Raw genomic sequence first — 18,425 nt, forward strand, 5'->3', positions numbered from 1 at the left:
TCCACAGTGCCTAGCACTGTGCCTGCATCCCTAGGTAGAGGCTCTATTTCCCATGTTTCATTTACAGATGCCCAGAAGTTTTGAGATATTTCTTGTCTCACAGGGATGTGGTGCCTTCGTCACCTCTAGGAGAGATAACTTCTTGAAAAAAACATCTGGAGGTTCTCATTGGTGCAGATTGCAGGGCTTGACTTCCAGAGGGCATGTGACATATGAGCTGCCACCCTGTTTAGCTTCCTTTGCTTCCTTTTACAATTCATGAGGGTTATCCCTTTGAGCCCATGGTGCTTCTAACGCTGGTTGCCTGAGTTTTTTTGCTTCCTTTTCTACCCTCTGAGCTTCATCATGAACACTTAACAGTATTATGGATTCCAGAGTTGGATTTAGAGTGGAATTCTCTAAATCCTTTGGAATTCTCTCTGAAACTTCTTGGGACCTTAAAGTGTGCTAGAGATTTATTCATTTCTTTCTTTCTTTAAGAAGTTCAATGATTTATAACTGGTGAGTTCTATATATACTCAAAAACTATTTTAAAAAGTCTCTCATCTTTTAATTGTGTATAATGTATGAGCAAAATGACATGTGCTAACATTATCCTTTTTTTTGTAGGTCAGCACCTTGCAAGGAGGTAGTAACATCCAGTCGTGAAACTGGGAAAAGCCAGAGCTCTTGGATCAGGGAAACATGTCCCGTCGGAAACAGACAAATCCAAATAAAGTTCACTGTGAGTACTGGGCTTTTTATTCTGGAACCTGAGAACCCTGAGGGTTGGAAAGGAAGTGTAATCTGAATTTAGGTGATCGACTCACACTAATTTGTAAAGAAAAAAGGGTTAAAGGTGTCAAACATGATGGGTTTAAAGTGTTTCTATGCTGGAGGAGGTCTTAGAAACCTGTCTTAGGAATAGGTGCTCTTGATTCATCCTTAGTATTCACATTAACAAACATTTATAGGATTCCTACTCTGTGCAAAGCCTTGTGCTAGATGCCAAGGCCGTAAAACAATATAAAGATATATAAGACTATAACGTAGCCACAGATATATAGATAGATAGATAGATAGATGGGCATATAGCAAGATAATATATGCTAAGTGCCAAATAGGGATGCTGCAGACTGTGTGTACTACAGAAATTAAGAGGAGGGAGAGGGACTTGCCTTGCGGTCCAGTGGGTAAGACTGTACTTCCACTGCAGGGGCCACGGATTCGAGCCATGGGTTTGATCCATAGTCGGGGAACTAAAATCCCACATGCCCTGAGGCCAAAAAAAAAAAAAAAAGAGGGAGAGAGCTCCATGGACTGAGATAGCCAGGGAATGCTTGATGGAAGAGGCCTTAGACTATGAACTTGAACTGGACCTTGGAAGGTAGAAAGTGGATTCTTTAAAAAAAGAGGAAAGGAAGGGTAAAATCAGGTAGGGGAAAGCAAAGAAACAAAGAGGGAATGCACATGGTATGCTCAGGGGACAAGGAGACTTTGTATGAAGCAGAAGTTGCATTTGTCCAGAAGCCATAGAACATGACATTGGAGACGTTTAACTCTGCATTGTAGAGGCCCGAAGGCCAGGCCAAGTTCACGCTTCATCCTGACTGTAAGGAGCTACTGAAGGTTTTTAAGCAGGGAGAATGGAGTGACATTCAGAATACAGTGTTTTGGGACTACAAAATAGTGTGTGGGATGGATCACATGAAGAAGAGACTGGTAACAAGAACCAGCTATGCACTATTGCCTTGCCTTATTTCTCAGCAGGTTCATATATATGTTTTATTTTAGTAATTGAATTGTAAATTTCTGGAGGGCAGACACTATGTCCCATATATAATTCCTGCTATCCCTCTCTACTTCTAGCACTGCTCATAGTGGGTTTTCAAAAGTGCCTTATTAAATTAACACTAATATATCTATGTAGATTTGAGACAATTAACCAGTTTCCCATGATCTGGGGAGATAAGCATCCTCATTCAAATGTAAAAAAGAGACAAATAGCTCCGTGTTCTTATGGAGGACTGACTACAGCAACATTTGAAGGGAATTCAGTGGTATAACATATGAAAGTTTTTTTTTTTTTTTAAGGAAAAAAACCTACATTTGAGAGGATAGATCAGTCATGGAGTTAATATAAGAGGATTAAAATTTATTAAAAACATACCGTATGCCAGACAGTATGTACCTTATTTTATTTTATTGGGTAATTTCAAAAGTAGAAGAGAAAACAGTAGGTTCAGAGGAATTAAGAGGACTTCAGCATTTTATAGATTAAATGAGATTAGGGTAGCAAACTTTCATATACAATTAATTCTTCAAGTCCTAGAAAAGTTTTATAAGACAGCGCTAGTTGGATACTTCTAGGAGTGTATTCTGGAGTAGGTGGATATGGAAGGCTGCCTAATATAAAGGTGAGTGGTTCAGGAAGGATTTAGAAACTGCTGCTAAAACAGTGAAATTTAGTGGGCCTGAATGTGAGGATTTTCAAGAGAGATAAAATGAAGTATCTTTACCATAGGTAATACAACACAGAGGTTCAGGAGGATTGTCTTCTCCTCTCTGGTTGAAGGTGGATATTGAGAAGAGACACAGATGTGACCCCAAGAAGGCAGGGCAGGAAAGGAACTCTTAGTAGAGTGATGGGTTCACAAATAAGGCAATCACTGGAGTTGGGCATTTACCTCTAAAAGCCACCTGTCCAAAGAGACTGAGGAAAGTAGCTGGTGGGGATGATACTATGATCAGGTACAGGGAAGCTAGTAAATGCTTTTGTGGCCAGTGCCTGCGCCCACATAGCATAAGTCGATAGCTGCATCTCCTCCCACCGTAATCAGTCAAAGCCAAGATGAACTGGTACTGGAGTTGGAAAACAGATGGACAAACAGACCACAGAGAAGGAGGGAATATCATATCCGCAGCTGCAGAAATGCAGTTTCTAGAGTTGAGCTAGTGAAGCTTGTAGTATTGTCGTGGACCGGGTGGGACTTTGCAGTGGTGACCATTAAGAGGGCCGTGAACAGAAATGTTCGGTGCAACTAAAAAGCAGACCCACAGGGAGGGGCTGTTTTCAGTGATGCATTTGGGCAGGGAATTGTGAAGGCATCTCACATGATGGACTAAGAAAGAAGAAAGACACTGAGATTTGCTGGTCTCTGAGGACCTTCTACTTATTTACTATTTGGGGACTGAAGCTGGTCCTACATTTTTTGCAAGGTCATCTTCTCATTGCCCACAATAATGCCAAGTAGAAATAGGTAATTTCAGTCTTCTGACCACGAGCGTCTCCTAACCCCTTGCAGTGAAATAGAACCAATCAAATGTATTGAATTTAATGCTGCTCATCTATTTAAAGTAAACAGAATGAACTCAAGGTCTGGGAGGCAGGAAGGTCTGCAGAAGCTTTGCTTAAATGTCAAAGCCAGTGGCATTTGAGCAGAGTAATGGCTGAGCTCCATTAGATCTGCCTTCTGGGAACAAGAGGATTGTGTAGCAGGCAGCTCCTAAAAGAATATATTAAGAATCCCATTGCTGTAGCCTGGCAGCATCTGTCAGATCCACTTTAGAAGTCAATGGGCAGGCTGCTCTGGTATATACTTGGCTTTCCTCAGGATTGTCTCTGTATCTAAATTACCGTCATGATCTCTCCTTTACCCAGAGTCGTCCAGGCAGACTCTTGTGTTTTGCCCAGTTCCTTAATAGACTTGATGCAGAGCTTTTGGAATAAAAGTCCAGAATTGTTAGTCACAGAGGAAGTGCATATGGGTTGAAATCTCTGTAGACCTCTTCCCTCCCTCCTTCCTCATCTCACCCCCTTCTGAATACAAATTTCTGTAACTGTTTCTAGAGAGGTTGAAAATACAATCGTTTGCACACTTTCATTTGGTGCTTTTGTACCAAGCAAACCACTAAGTAAAGGAAAACTTCCATTTCTTAAGAGAATGTTGTTTTCAGATTATATATGAGACTAAAAACTTTCAACTTCAATTAAAGTTTTCAGCTTTTACAGAGAAGTAGGAAAAAGAAGCCTTTAAAGTCCCTTCTCTTCTAAAAAGTGCAGTTTGTTTTGTCTTCATTCATTGTTAGCATCCTTGTGAGGTAAATGGTTCTGTTCCCAATATGTGATAGCACCTCGGATTACGGAGACTGTCAGCTAGAAAAGGAATCCTAAGTGCCTCACTCCCAGTACTAGCTCATTTTATTCTGAATTAGGCATCTGCTCTCTTAGAATATGTCTCAGCTGCTTTACTTAATTTAAGTCAGCCAGACATTGCATTTATTTAACTGCACCAAAGACTCAAGAAAGAGAATTGTAAAATCTTTGTCTTCCAGTAACTTTCATCTCAGGCTTCTCATCTGTTCTACAGGCTTGTTTGCATGGCTTTGTTCTTACCTGGTCTAAAAAACCTTAGCCAAATCAGACCAACAGTATCTTGATTTCATACCACAAAAAGGAGAGGTAGTACCTTGCTTTTTACTGTTGAACTTAGATGACTTTTTTTCAACTATTAATAGACAAATAAATACCCATGTTAAAGAAGATGGTTGCCCTACATTAATATCTAGAAGACAGAGGATTTTTTTTTAACCTACTCCAACAGTCTCAAGATAGAAGGAAATAATACTGCTACATTGTAAAAGCAGGCAACTGTATAACACTTCTTAATCACTAGTATCTCTATGGATCACATTATACTTGAGTTAATATGACATACTTTTAGCAATTATCACTACCTTCTTATGAAAGGATAATTCTGGACAGTCAGATTTAGGGATTAGGTGAATAGTGACTACTGGGAGATCATTCACATATCTTTTTCTGTGAGGTCTGCCAGAATCCCTCCTTATGGTTTTTATATATTTTGCTTTATGTTGGTATTTAAATAAGAATAGCCCTAAGGAGTAAAGTTTACCTTAGCCTTTTTCCCAAGTCAGGAATGGAATAAAATAGAAGAGCATAGCTTTTCTTTCCAAACTGCCAAAAAAGGAATAGCCCAACTATCCTAGGTGAGAATGCTCCCAAAAGTCCTAGATAGGGCAGCTGTATTGAACAGACTCTTCTCTGTTCTGTGAAGGCTGAAATACTTAGACAGCTTCAATAGGAATAAATTTTTAGCTCAAGTTTGATGGAGACTAGACTGAATTACTAGCTGATCTTGAAAATTACATATCTTTATAGATGTCCTTCTAATACAGTGGTGATTCCCCATTAAGAAAGGGGGGGGGGACTTCCCTGGTGGCACAGTGGTTAAGAATCCACCTGCCAGTGCAGGGGACACGGGTTTGATCCCTGGTCTGGGAAGATCCCACCTGCCGCGGAGCAAACTAAGCCCATGCACCACAACTACTGAAACCCGAGTGCCACAACTACTGAGCCTGTGCTGTAGAACCCGCGAGCCACAACTACTGAATCCCGTGCGCCTAGAGCCCATGCTCTGCAACAAGAGAAGCCACCACAATGAGAAGCCCGCGCACCGTAATGAAGAGTAGCCCCCCCTCGCCACAACTAGAGAAAGCCCGCGCACAGCAATGAAGACCCAACACAGCCAAAAATAAAATAAATAAATTAAAAAAAAAAAAAGAAAGGGGGGGAAGTGTAGATTCTTAGTATGTTATAAACCTAGCTGGTTTCTGGATAGGTTTCTTTAGAGATGTCATTGATGAGAATGGTCTGCCCTTGATGATTATATGCTGGTACATAACTTGTTCCTTAGTGTCATATCTGCCCACAGCCACCAGGTCCAAAAACATGCATTTACCCAGAAAAATTCAGTAACTATTCCAGTTAGCCATGGTCTTGTGGTTACAGAGGAACCAACGTGGAGAAATTAAATATTTTACTCCTGCAAAGAGGGAAGAGGAGGCGCTATAACACGGAATTCATTTTTTGCTCTCCCTAGCGGTAATTTATATCCAGTGTGTCATCCTGAATATTATGAAAGTGGACTTAAAGCAGGTTATTTTTCATTTACTTGAGGGCTGGGTGGCTAGAAGTACACTTGGACTCTTAGCACCTCTATTCCCACTCATAGTGTCAGTCAGAATAGCCATAATATTACTCTAACCCAGGCATGGTAACTCATCACATGGAATCAGAACCATAAAAATGATGGTTCCTTCCGTCAGTCTTGGCCTTGAGAACATTATTTTGGTATTTGAGTTGTATATATCAGTTTCTGATGGTAGGAAGGTAACACACTAGGATCAGAGCTATTCTTGTCACACAGAGACAAGTGTTTGTTTTCAGTAAAATTGCTCTAATGAACCCCTTAAAATTCTGTTTACAACTCTGCTAGAAAGCAACTGAAAAATATGGTAATTAAGGGTTGGACAGACTGGGGTCTGAATACTTTGTTCCACCATAGACCTTAGTTTTCTCCTAAGTAAAATATGGATAGTAATACGTACCACATAGAGTTTTGCAGAGAATTAAGGTGAGGTAGTAACTATAATGCACTTAACGTAGAGCCTGGAACTAGGAAGTGCCAAATAATCACTATTATTAGCATTTGGCACTTAGCATATAGTAGATGTTCAATGAATATTTGCTGAACAAATACCTAAATGAATCACATGAAGCCTACTTCACATCAGTTCTTTCACTGCCCAAGGACTAGTTGTACAGGTCAACTGACCAGTTCATTCCTCCTACATCATTGTATCAGCCTCGGAACCTGAGCCTGTTTAATTTCCTCTCTCTCTTCATTAAGAAAACGCCTGGTCTATTGTCAGACATTTCACTAGGGCTTTTTATTATTCTCTCTTGGTGGCTGGAGAATGGGGACTGTAGTTTCCACTCTGACTGAGATAATGGAAACCTCAAGAAACCCAATTCTCTTTTCTCCTTATGCCTGGCCTCCTGGAAATAAAAGAGCACTTAAATGTTAACTCTTCAATAACCACACAGATCCCAGGCAGAGTTCCTCACAGTAAATGCATAATCAAGGATGGGTCCAGGGCTTTTGGATACTGCATACAAAGAAGAAAAAAGAAAAAAGACCACACTAAACCAAGGAGACTAGATGAAATATTACCTGTTGCAAATTGGTTGGCATGTTTCAGGAAGTTTGTTCCTCAGCAGAAATGAATTCACATATTATCTGTTTTCCTTTTAATCCATTATTTTTTATTTGCTCGTGGCTAATTCTAATAGATGTGAGAGAGTAAAGGAAGAACTTCTAGAGTACGTCTTGTAAGGAGAATGGATGAAAGATGGGGTCATAGATACTGTTTCAGTTGGATTATTTGAAGCACTTGTTTATAGTCAGAGGCAGACAGAATCAGGACCATATTGCTAATACATTGAGATTCAGAGATTGTGCCCAGATTTTTTGCCCCATCTTCATTCCATCACTTTGCCACTTGCCTCTGTCTCCCCGGTCCTGATAGAAGGTTATAAATAGAATTGAGATTTTGATGTTAAATTGGTAAAGTAGCAATTGATCACCTTTAAAAGGAGTCAATATTAGGAGGATTTAAGAGAAGCAAATGATGCTTTCTAGAGCATCTGGCTTGTTGCCCAAGAAGAGTAGCTGTGCCCGGAAACCACTGGAGGCAACAAGCTGACTTGGAGATGAATGACCCCACCACAGGGTACCTGCCTGTCTCCTACCTTTGAATGGTCTGACTTTCCAACCAGCTTGCCTGGGGATGTACTGCCCAGTTGGTGGCCTGACTATTTTTCCTTGTGACCACCAGGGGATCAAGTATTTGCTGGGCTAGAAGAGCAAGCCCGCCAGGCGATGATGAAAACTGATTTTCCTGGAGACCTTGGCAGTCAGCGACAAGCTATCCAACAACTAAGAGATCAGGACTCCAGTAGCAGTGAGTTCTGCACCTTCTGGTAATGACTCAGGGCAATGGGAGAAGAATTATCAGAGTGTGTGTGCTCTGGGGATTATGCATGGGGGTTGGGAGGAAGACATGAAGAAGGAGATTTGTGGATCCTCAGTGTTCCCAAAGGTGTTCTAAGGTGTATGGGCATATGTTTGTCCAGAGAGAGAACAGGTTTTTTTAACTCAAGGACTGCAGTACTTGGCATAGTGCCATACACAGATAGATTTGTGATGACTGTGATAGACAGGGGCATAGGAATAATGAGTGCTCAAGCAGCCCCTGGGCTAGGTCAAATGAAAAGAAAAAAATCCCTGTCTCTTAGGATCTGTTTATTCATAATTAATAAAATGTAAGAGTGGTATTAACGAAAGTTTTGCTTGAGGACCCAGTTTTAATGTTTTATAAGAGGACTTGCTTACCAGTGAGATTATGCAGCATGTAAAATGCTAATGTCGAGGTCTTCCCACACCAAGTCCTGAGTAGATCCCTTTGGTTAAGAGATTGAAAAGACAGTGGCTGGTAACTGGTTGAGCCTCATGGATTGTCTGTTCTGTGACTTGCTTGAACAAATACACTTTGAGATGTGTTATTTCCTAGGATGATTTCCACATCTGATCCATCTGATATTGGTTATTATTAGTGTCGATTCATATTGACATTTCTGATTTTTCTCCATGTTCGGGGTTGTAAAAGAAAGAAGAGGCAGAGAGTTCTGTACCTTCCAGGAACTACATTTTCTATTTAAACTAATACTCTAGCAATAAAAATAATAATTTAGCAAGTAATTGCTCAGGTACAGAAAAGTGAACCAAATATTTCTAGAAAATCTGTGGGAGCCACCAGTTTGAGTAATAGGTAGGAATGGCAATATCTATAGAAGTCTGATAGGTTTCCATTCTGGAAAAGTTGCATCATCCCTCTGCATGGCATACTTATTCTTTTTTTAACCTTTCTAGTAGAGAGATATATTTGGATTTTTGATGAATTACAAAAAGTGTTTGATACAGTGTTGTCTTAGACTACAAGTATTCCAAATAAGCTGGTGAGAAAATATAGTATGATTTAATCTGTGCCAACCCTTATTACTGAGATGGATTCACACTAAAGCTTTGGACCAAGGAATAAGGCGTACTGTAGATCTTTCCAGGGCCCAAATCCAGTCCACCAACCAAGTGAAGTATCTAACAGAGACACATGTATCTACTAGCAGATGATTTGGTTAGATTTTCTTTTGAAGAAAGGGAATGTAACCAGTTTTGCCCAGTTCTTGGTAGATTTAGAAATTATGTAAGGGACAGTAGAGAGAAGATAAGCAGCACACTGTTAGCTAGGACAGCTGAGTCTCACTGCTGATGCTGAGAGCCTGGTGAAACTCTATCCTGTATTTCTCTTGCTGACAGTCAGGCCCAGGAGTCCAGGATCTAGGTGGTGTTAGGATGGGACTGGAGTCTGACAGCTTCCCTAGGTTTGGCTTCCTCTTGTGATCTTCAAAGTACTAGCACTTTTTTTTCCTTTCAGAAAGAACTCCCTATGTTATTGTGTTTTTTAAAAATCATTTATTTTCCAATTTTATAAGTAACAGAGGAAAGAAATCAGCACACACAAACCTTGCAGATCCCCTAGCCACAGGCAGACCTCTGCACGGCCACATCTTGCACCCTGAACTAAAACAAATCAATTCTTTCTTTAGCCATGAGAAATTATATTTCATCCTAAAGTAAAGAATGTCCTGTTCCCTCCGCTTGATGCATTCAATAATCCATCAGATAATCCAAAGAACCAACAGAAACAATGGACTTATTTAACGTAGAATGCTGAGTTACTAGCAGGGTAAGAACGCTGTGAGTCAAATACCACGACAGAATGCCCGAGGTTGGTTGCTGTGCTAACTTTTCCACTGTACTGAGCTTTTTCCCTATAAAGTGACATTTTTACCTAATTTCCTACTGCCTCCTTTATTGATAAGAGGAAAGAAAAACTTGTTGGTGTTTCTGTAATCATGCCTTGGGGTTTGTTGGGAGAGAACAGATTAGTGGGTCTGAGAATAGAATAGTGTATGTGACACCATGGAGAAATTGTGCAGGGAGGTTATGGAGAAAAGTAAGTAATAAAGTCAGTGATAAGCATTGGTAAGTCAGAAGTGGTGTGTTGGAATGAGCATGGTGTGAGGTGCTTAGGAGGTGTGATTTGAAAGTGTGAGATATTTGGGAACGCTGTGTAAGAAGTTATCATTTTTATGATAATATACAGGACCTAATAACCATTTTCCAATACAGTTTTGCCTCCGATTTTCTCTTTAGTGTGTATATGGTAATATAAACAATTATAGCTGGCTTCCACTTAATGTGATTTGTACCCAAATAAGCCCTGATACAAACTATATTATGGAAGATCTGAGAATGTTTTCCATTTTAGCTGCAAACTTTAGGGTGGAAAGCAACGTAAGATGTATTCATGCAAAAATCAGAACAAGTGACCAGTTTGTGTGTTCCAGGTGACAGTGAGGGTGATGAAGAGGAGACCACACAAGATGAAGTCTCTTCCCATACATCAGAGGAAGACGGAGGGGTGGTCAAAGTGGAAAAAGAGTTAGAAAATGCAGAACAGCCTGTTGGTGGGAACAGTGTGGTAGAGCATGAGGCAAGTGACAAATGGCTCCTGAGTCCGGGAACCTCCTTACCCTTCTACTCTGCCCAAGATGCCTCTCTTCCACATGTAACATTCTTGCCTCTGAGGGTCTCCTGGGCTTCATATGAAGCCTGTCTTCCTTCCCAACATGAGTTACCCAAACCTCAGACACACAGTTCTCTTCACACCCAGCTTTCCTTTTCCACCCACATATCACTTCACTCCCACACAGCTCTTCTTCCTAAAGCTCCCCACTTCTTCCCAGCAGCACATCCGTCTTTGCAGAACTATTAGTTGACTTCCTCGGGTGTACTCTTGAATATGCTTGCAAATTTCAGTCAAAGTATTAACTGAGGTGCCATCTTTTCACTAAACTGTTTCCTAAGGATTCCTGCAAGAGGCATGGCAGTAGGGAAAGCTGATCTTCTCTCTACAGAGTTTACCTTAGGGGAAAAAAAAAAAAGATAAGCTCTCTCTGGAGTAATACTGTGTCTTCATGGCAGGAAGCCTTGGAGAAAATGAAGATGGGAGCAAATTTAATTCCCTTTCCCCTATCACTTTTTCCTTCGACCCACAATGGGAACCTAATAATAACATATGATAAGAGGTCGTGTTCCTTTTAACAGGATACCCTTTTAAAAGAAGTAGGGGCAGGGAAGAGACTGGTAAACTGTGTTCAAAGGGGCAGGGAAGAGACTGGTAAACTGTGTTCACGAATTGCCTCCTTGTTAAATTGCAGGTCACGGAGAATTTGAATTCCGACCCCTCACTTGGACTCTGCCGGTGTCCCCTCTGCCAGCTGGACTGTGGGAGTCGGGGGCAGCTGATTGCGCATGTGTACCAGGTATGGCGTGCGGAGCCGCATGCTCCAGAACACGGGCGCCAGCAACTGGTGTAGCCTTTGCCTCCAACCCCGGAAAGAACCTTGGGTTGTTGCTTCCACCAAGACTCCACTCCAATCCTCAGAAAATTGTAGAGAATAAGTGGGATATGTTGAGTGAATACGTGCTGGGTTCCCAGGCAGACACACTGTGAAAATTAAGTATCATTTTTTTTCTAAATTACTTAAGACATATTTAAAACAGTGAAATAGAAACTGGGCTTTGTTTTAAAGAAGAAAAAATGAGTTAACATAGGTGTTTCTGAAGTATTGGAGAAAGATAGTGTAAACCAGGGGATCAGAACTAGACAAACCTTTGTTTCCTTTTTTTTCCCGACCCAGTCGCAGAACATGTGCCTTATGCTCTGTATTGAACAGGCATCAACACACATGGCAGCCTGAGTTTTACCATAAAAATAATTGGTTCATGAGGAGAAGCATTTCTTCAGGACACTGATTTTAAAAGACTGAAGAAAAGGCAGTGCATTTAAATACCTTTTGGATATCAGTCTTTCCATCCAGCTTCTAGACTTGACCTTCATTGCTCCTTTAAAATGCACTTGTGGGCTTCCCTGGTGGCGCAGTGGTTGAGAGTCCGCCTGCCGATGCAGGGGACGCTGGTTCGTGCCCCGGTCCGGGAAGATCCCACATGCCGCGGAGCGGCTGGGCCCGTGAGCCATGGACGCTGAGCCTGCGTGTCCGGAGCCTGTGCTCCGCAATGGGAGAGGCCACAACAGTGAGAGGCCCGTGTACCGCACAAAAAAAAAAAAAAATGCACTTGTACCTACACAGCATGTGGCAAGCAGGCCGTGAGAAATTATCCTGAGCAAGAATTCTTCTCAGGCTATGGAGTCCCATTGTCCCCCAAGCCAGCCACGTGTCCCAGTACGTAGTCAGAACTCAAGCTAATGAAATCTGAGTGATGGTCTGGATGGCCTTGCCCTTCTGAAGGCCCTTTAACACAAGAGACTCTTACTTTTCCAGGTGCTAGATAGGGAGAATAGTTGCAAGTCCTTGTTCTAACACTAAGGAAAGGGGACATTTCCCAGAAAGTAGTTCCTAAGTGGGTACAGATTGTCCTGGAGCTGGTGTGAGTTGACAGATTAAGGCTCTCTTTTACAGCACACTGCAGCAGTGGTGAGCGCCAAGAGCTACATGTGTCCTGTCTGTGGCCGGGCCCTTAGCTCCCCCGGGTCATTGGGTCGCCACCTCTTAATCCACTCGGAGGACCAGCGGTCTAACTGTGCTGTGTGTGGAGCCCGTTTTACTAGCCATGCCACGTTTAACAGGTTAGCCGGGCAACTGACCCTCTGTGCTGGGAACAAATTACTGGGTGTGGGTTCTGCTTTCCCAAGTCGAAGTGAAGGTTAGAGATGGGCAATGCAAAGGGAACTGACTCTTGACTCTTTGTAAATACAAGTAATGAGGCTAGTAAATATGTCCATTCCATTAGACATCCTCAAAGGGAAATGAATTCTTATTTCTTTCCTCGATCAGAATATCTTCAACTAGAAAGAGATGTGGGGAAGACCAAGACCATTCATGAGAAAGAAGTTACAAAAAAAAAAAAAAAAAAAAAAGAAAGAAGTTGCAGGGTGCTGAGAGGACCCTAATGTGAGGACAGAGTCTCCACTGTGTCCCAGGAAGACTGGAACTGTGTAAATTGTGTCTGAGTCCCATTTGCTAGTGTACAACGCAGGGTCGGCTGGGAGGAGGTGGAGCCAGTGGACTGGACCTCCCCTGAAGGCAGCCTCCGCCTCAGGGAGGACTGCCCTGCACAGTTCCTACAAACACCATCAGTCCGGCTTGAATGGAACTGCACATTGTAAGGGCTCATCCGATTTCTGGTGGCTTGCTATGGTGGTTGGCTCAGCCCCTAACTCCAGGTGGGCTTTAAGACTTGGTAGACAACCTAGCCCAAAGAAGGGCAAGGGTGGAAAGGTAGAGGAGGTCTCCCAAGCACTCATACTGACCCCTAGTGGTGAACTTGGAGCAGCTGGCCTGGTAGGACAGAGTAAGTCAGGGCTGGATACCCGAGCCTTGTTAGACCGTGGCATTAACCATTTAAACTTTTTGCTTTCCAGTGAGAAACTTCCTGAAGTCCTTAATATGGAATCCCTACCACCAGCCCACAGTGAGGGCCCCTCCAGTGCTGAGGGGAAGGACATTGCCTTTAGTCCTCCAGTGTACCCTGCTGGAATTCTGCTTGTGTGCAACAACTGCGCTGCCTACCGGAAACTGCTAGAAGCCCAGACCCCCAGTGTACGCAAGTGGGCCCTGCGTCGACAGAACGAGCCTTTGGAAGTCCGGCTGCAGCGGCTGGAACGAGAGCGCACAGCCAAGAAGAGCCGGCGGGACAATGAGACCCCCGAGGAGCGGGAGGTAAGGCGCATGAGGGACCGAGAAGCCAAGCGCCTGCAGCGCATGCAGGAGACAGACGAGCAGCGGGCACGCCGGCTGCAGCGAGATCGGGAGGCCATGAGGCTGAAGCGGGCCAATGAAACCCCGGAGAAGCGGCAGGCCCGGCTCATCCGGGAGCGGGAGGCCAAGCGGCTCAAGAGGAGGCTGGAGAAAATGGACATGATGTTGCGAGCTCAGTTTGGCCAGGACCCTTCTGCCATGGCAGCCTTAGCAGCCGAAATGAACTTCTTCCAGCTACCTGTGAGTGGGGTGGAGTTGGACAGCCAGCTCCTGGGCAAGATGGCCTTTGAAGAGCAGAACAGCAGCTCTCTGCACTGAACCACACCCTCCTGCCTGCCTTCCCACTCAGCCGTCCCCAGGGTCCTGTCCTTGCTGCTGGAGGCAGGCCCGAGTTTGTTGCAGGTGGACCTGTGTACCCCTTGCATATGGGAGCAGGATGATGGGGTCAGGAGGGACCCAGCTCAAGGCAGCTCTGGATGAGGGAGCAGGCACTCCAGACACCTTGACTCCCCAGCCCACTGCTGCAGGGCATGAGCATAGGACTCTGGGGCCCTAGTGTGGCCCACACCCACCCCACGGAGTTGTGAGGGCTAATAAATTAATTTTATCTTTACTGGCCCTTTCCTGCTTTTCTCTCGACTTCATTCTAGCAAATCTAGGAGAGACATGGATGGAAGTTTTCAGGCAGGGACGTCTAGCCATTGTCTTTTTCCGAGGGAGGGTGCTCCTCACCAAAGGCTCTCCCGGCAGAGATCCCTTATTTGGCCCTTCACAAGTTAATGACATTAAGGAAGAACCGATGCTGACTTTGTGAGGGTGCATGCCCACAACACTAATGAAGATCACCTGTGGTCCCAAGAGCTATTTCAACCCAGCTTCCTTTTCCAAACTCAGAAGTAGACGCCTTTCCTCATAACTGGCATTTCTAAAGAGGATGACGCATTTGGACCAGGTACCAGCTACTTTTCCCAGTCTGCCAAACTTTTAAAAATTCTACCCTAGACAGCACTCAGTTGCATTCAGGAATACATTCATAGAAATAGCTGCAATATTAAGGTTCATAGTGCCGAGGAACTCATGTTTGAGAGAAGAGGTAAAAACCCATCTTTTTATTTATTCCTCAGAGCCAAGGTAGGATAATAAAACCCACTGAGGAAAATCCAGAATTAAGGTGCCATGAGAGCTCAGGTCAGTAGCGGTCAAGGCCAGAGCAAAATAACGACTCTGGCAGTATGTATGGCTGCCAAACCATGGAGGAGACGAGCTGAGGTCATTTCTAAAAAGGTTCTGTGATGGTACACAACAAGCACAGAACTTTCCTTAGCCTGCACCAAAGGTTGTATCCAGTTTAGATAATTACAGATCTTGAAGTCCAGAAGGAAGTGCCCTAGTTAAGTTGTAGCCAGAAAAATAACTATGCCAGGAATGTGGACCTCTTCCAATATCGTAACGAGGAAACTTGGACTCCTCTCTGACCTCCACAGGTTCAAGGCTATTTAAGAGTGTTAACTGACCCCCCACCAAACCAGGGTTAATTCCCACCAGGCAGGCCGAAATATTTGTCTTGAAAAATACAAAAATATTAATAAGCTTATTACAAAATACTGGACATTTAAAAGAAAATATTTAACTGAGCCAAATGGCTTTTTCTCACAGAGCCCACATGGAAGTCCTACTTGGGATGTTTCAAAATGGTTGAGCACTCATTATGTGTCAAAGATTGTTCTGAGCACTTTTGTGGATTATCTCATTTAATTTTTACAACGAACTGTGAGTTAATGCAAACTCAGGAATTAGGTGCCTGGATTTAACATTCTGTACTGCTAATTAATAGCTGTGTAACTTTGGGTCAGTTACTTAAACCTCTTGGTTTCCCCACCCACAAAGTGAAAATAATAGTACTAGCAACAAATGGTTATTAATATATAATGCACCTAGGCTATTTTGTGGCATGTAGCAAGTGCTCAATAAATGTATGAGTAACTATCATGTATCTGAGTGCTTCACCTCTTACTAGTGGCAAGCTAAGTTCTGGAGCTGACTTATTCCAGAAATTTCTGGCAGTATTCCTGAGAAAAGAATTGGAGAAAAGGCCAGCAGTGAGGGCATCTACAGGTCCTTGTGACTGATTGTGCTAGAACAGTATCTGAGTCTACAGGTAGATTTCTGGGTCCCTGAAACACACACAACAGAACACACAGACCATGCTTCAGGACTAGCTCGTGCAATCTGCCCCCAGCCCACCACATGAAGATGGGCACCATTTGCTCTCTATTTCAAGCTCTGCCGCATAGGCCTTCTATCCCCCACCCCATGGCCACCATCTAAGGCTGGGATACGAAGAAGGCGCAAACACCAAAAGGAAAAGCTAGTAGTTTATATAGATAGATATATAGATATATAGATATTGATATATATTGTGTTTACATAGTCCACAAGTTAAATGCAGGTATCCATAAGAAGAGCATTAACAATAAAAATACAATCTGTGTGTAGCCAAGTACAGAGACTTAAAATGGTAAAACAGCAAAAAGGATCTCACAAAAGTACAAATATACAGTACAAATTGATTTATTTAAAACAGTTACAAAAAAGCACAACAAAATAGAGATTATCCTTAGAATTATTAATGCTTTGTTAAAGATCAGGTAGGATTAGAGGGTAAGAAATGGTATCGGGTGGGGGGAGCACCTGACTAGTTCTAAGGCTTTAGATACAATGCAGTTGATTACATATTAATTTAGCCATTACATACTGGGGATAGTAGTTGGGGGATCAGTAATTTATCTACAGGGAACTCCTACACAAATCAGATCCATCCATCAGACCTCCCCAGTGCCATCCTTCTCTACTACTCCTGAGGACCCTAAAGCCACCTGGATGACAACATTACCATCCTTTCTCCACCCCATTCCCTATCCATATATTCTTCCCTCCCCTAAGGTGCTGTGCAAGCTGAGAGCAGTCTGCTCTCTGCAGCTGGAACATATACTGTTTTGGCTACAGGGATCCTGTGTGTGACTAGGAAGGTTGTAGGGGACAGCCTTATTTTTAATACTTCAAGTTTGCCACGAGTCTCTTCCCCAACACAAGCTTCTCCTGAATGCGAGTGTCACGCAAATGAGGGATGAACCCTGCCTTCAGCAACATCAGCAATGCACTAACCACTCACAGCTCACAACTATGTGCATACTCCCTGTCTGGGGAGTGGGTGTAAAACCACTGTGTCATCAGCTTGTTCACACTCGCGCTCGCTCGCTCTCTCTCTCTGAAGAACCTCAGTCCCCATGACAGTCATAAAGACAGAAATAAATGCTTGAAAGTTTGACAATAGGTAAAGGCACATGGGCTGCCGCCACACACACTGTAGACAGGAACCCAGTTTGAGGCCATCTTCACTGCTGGGCATTTGCAGCAGAATGGCTTGGGGGTCACACAGACTTTGAATTTGCAGTCTACCAGGGGAGGATCTAGGCTTAACAGGAGAACGAATAAAGAAACCTTAGTGTGAAAAGTGCATTTATTACTACTGTTCCTGCTGGGGAGGCTCAGCAGGGTAAACCGCACCACCTCTCCTCCTTCCGCCCCAGGCACTGTGCATAGTCTGCAGGTAAGGAGAGAGTGCAGTCAACTCTAGCATCTCAAGGGCCAGTGTCATCCTAGGCCCAGACCAGGATTCTGGCCCAAAGATGGATCCTAGAGTTGAAAGAGCAACTGACAGCTGCAAGGACCCAGATGCTTATTTTATTATTGCATAATGTGGGAGGACTTCCCTCTCCCAGGGATGCTGGAGGGTGAAGGCTTCCCGGCAAAGGGCTAACAGGTTCCTGGTCAACATCCAACCTAACACGGTTCAGCTCTTCAACTGTAGTGTACACTTTTTCCCATCTGGAAAGTATTGTAGCTTCAGTGTGGTTTAGTAAACAGCCCTAGGAGGCCAAGAAGTCTCCCTAAAACTTGGCCTCTGCCCTATTTGCTTTGTTTTTAAGACTGTGACTTAATCTCCCATGGCCAATTCAACCAACCTGGTTATCTTTACTCCAATGGACCCAAGCCCTTGCCCAGTGAACCCACGTCCACCCTTTTTCTCCAGTGTGATCACTCAACTCTTCAACATGCCTGCTTGTTGCAGGTTTAAATCATACCACCACCCTGTGCATCTTCTATGGCGCCCAGTGGTAAAAATAAAACTAAACCCCACCTGAGGGTCTATTTCAAACTTCAAACGCTCCCCCAACCCCAGAATCCATTTAACTGGAGCCAGATGAACCTCCCTGGGATGCTGACACAGGCCCTAATCTGGTTCCCCATCATTTAATTTTTAAAACAGGACACAAGGTATCATAAAGGAAAGCAGTTAATACAAAGAAAACACCCACTTATAGGACCTGCTTGTCTCTCCCTCAAGAGAGTCAGATATTTGGAGCCAAAGGGCTCCCAACAAGCACTGAAGCCATATCCCTTTGGATTCACCAGCCCACCAGCAGCATTTCATACTATCCCTACTCAAGATGACTTTGTTATAAAGTAACCCTTGCACATGTAAGGATGGACAGGATGCCTGGATTTCACCTATATGGCCAAAGACACAGAAAGACAGAGAGCTATAAAGGGCAGCAAGCAGGACAGTGAATAGACAGCAGCAGTGGCAAAGCAGCACAGACCACCTGGGACCAAG

The 18,425-nt window shown here is 43.4% G+C and overlaps 1 protein-coding gene across 2 annotated transcripts; it reads left to right on the forward strand.

Moving 5' to 3' along the window:
* The first annotated feature begins 684 nt into the window (after nt 1-684).
* ZNF821 (zinc finger protein 821) lies at nt 685-14,065 on the forward strand. 2 transcript variants are annotated; one of them, XM_065899298.1, is made up of 6 exons: nt 685-724; nt 7,681-7,806; nt 10,313-10,458; nt 11,186-11,290; nt 12,449-12,615; nt 13,411-14,065. In XM_065899298.1, the coding sequence occupies exons 1-6, from the start codon at nt 685-687 to the stop codon at nt 14,063-14,065; spliced, it is 1,239 nt and encodes a 412-aa protein (XP_065755370.1). The 2 variants fall into 2 exon arrangements, with proteins under 2 accessions (XP_065755370.1, XP_065755371.1); XM_065899299.1 differs by lacking the exon at nt 7,681-7,806.
* Nucleotides 14,066-18,425: the final 4,360 nt, after the last annotated feature.

The sequence above is a fragment of the Phocoena phocoena genome, chromosome 20, assembly GCF_963924675.1.
Source record: "Phocoena phocoena chromosome 20, mPhoPho1.1, whole genome shotgun sequence".
Lineage (NCBI taxonomy): Eukaryota > Metazoa > Chordata > Mammalia > Artiodactyla > Phocoenidae > Phocoena > Phocoena phocoena.

Coding starts and splice junctions, on each gene's coding strand:
- ZNF821 (XM_065899298.1), top strand. CDS start 685: ATGTCCCGTCGGAAACAGACAAATCCAAATAAAGTTCACT. Junction 10,459..11,185: donor ACAGTGTGGTAGAGCATGAG/GCAAGTGACAAA, acceptor GTTAAATTGCAG/GTCACGGAGAATTTGAATTC. Junction 11,291..12,448: donor TGATTGCGCATGTGTACCAG/GTATGGCGTGCG, acceptor TCTCTTTTACAG/CACACTGCAGCAGTGGTGAG.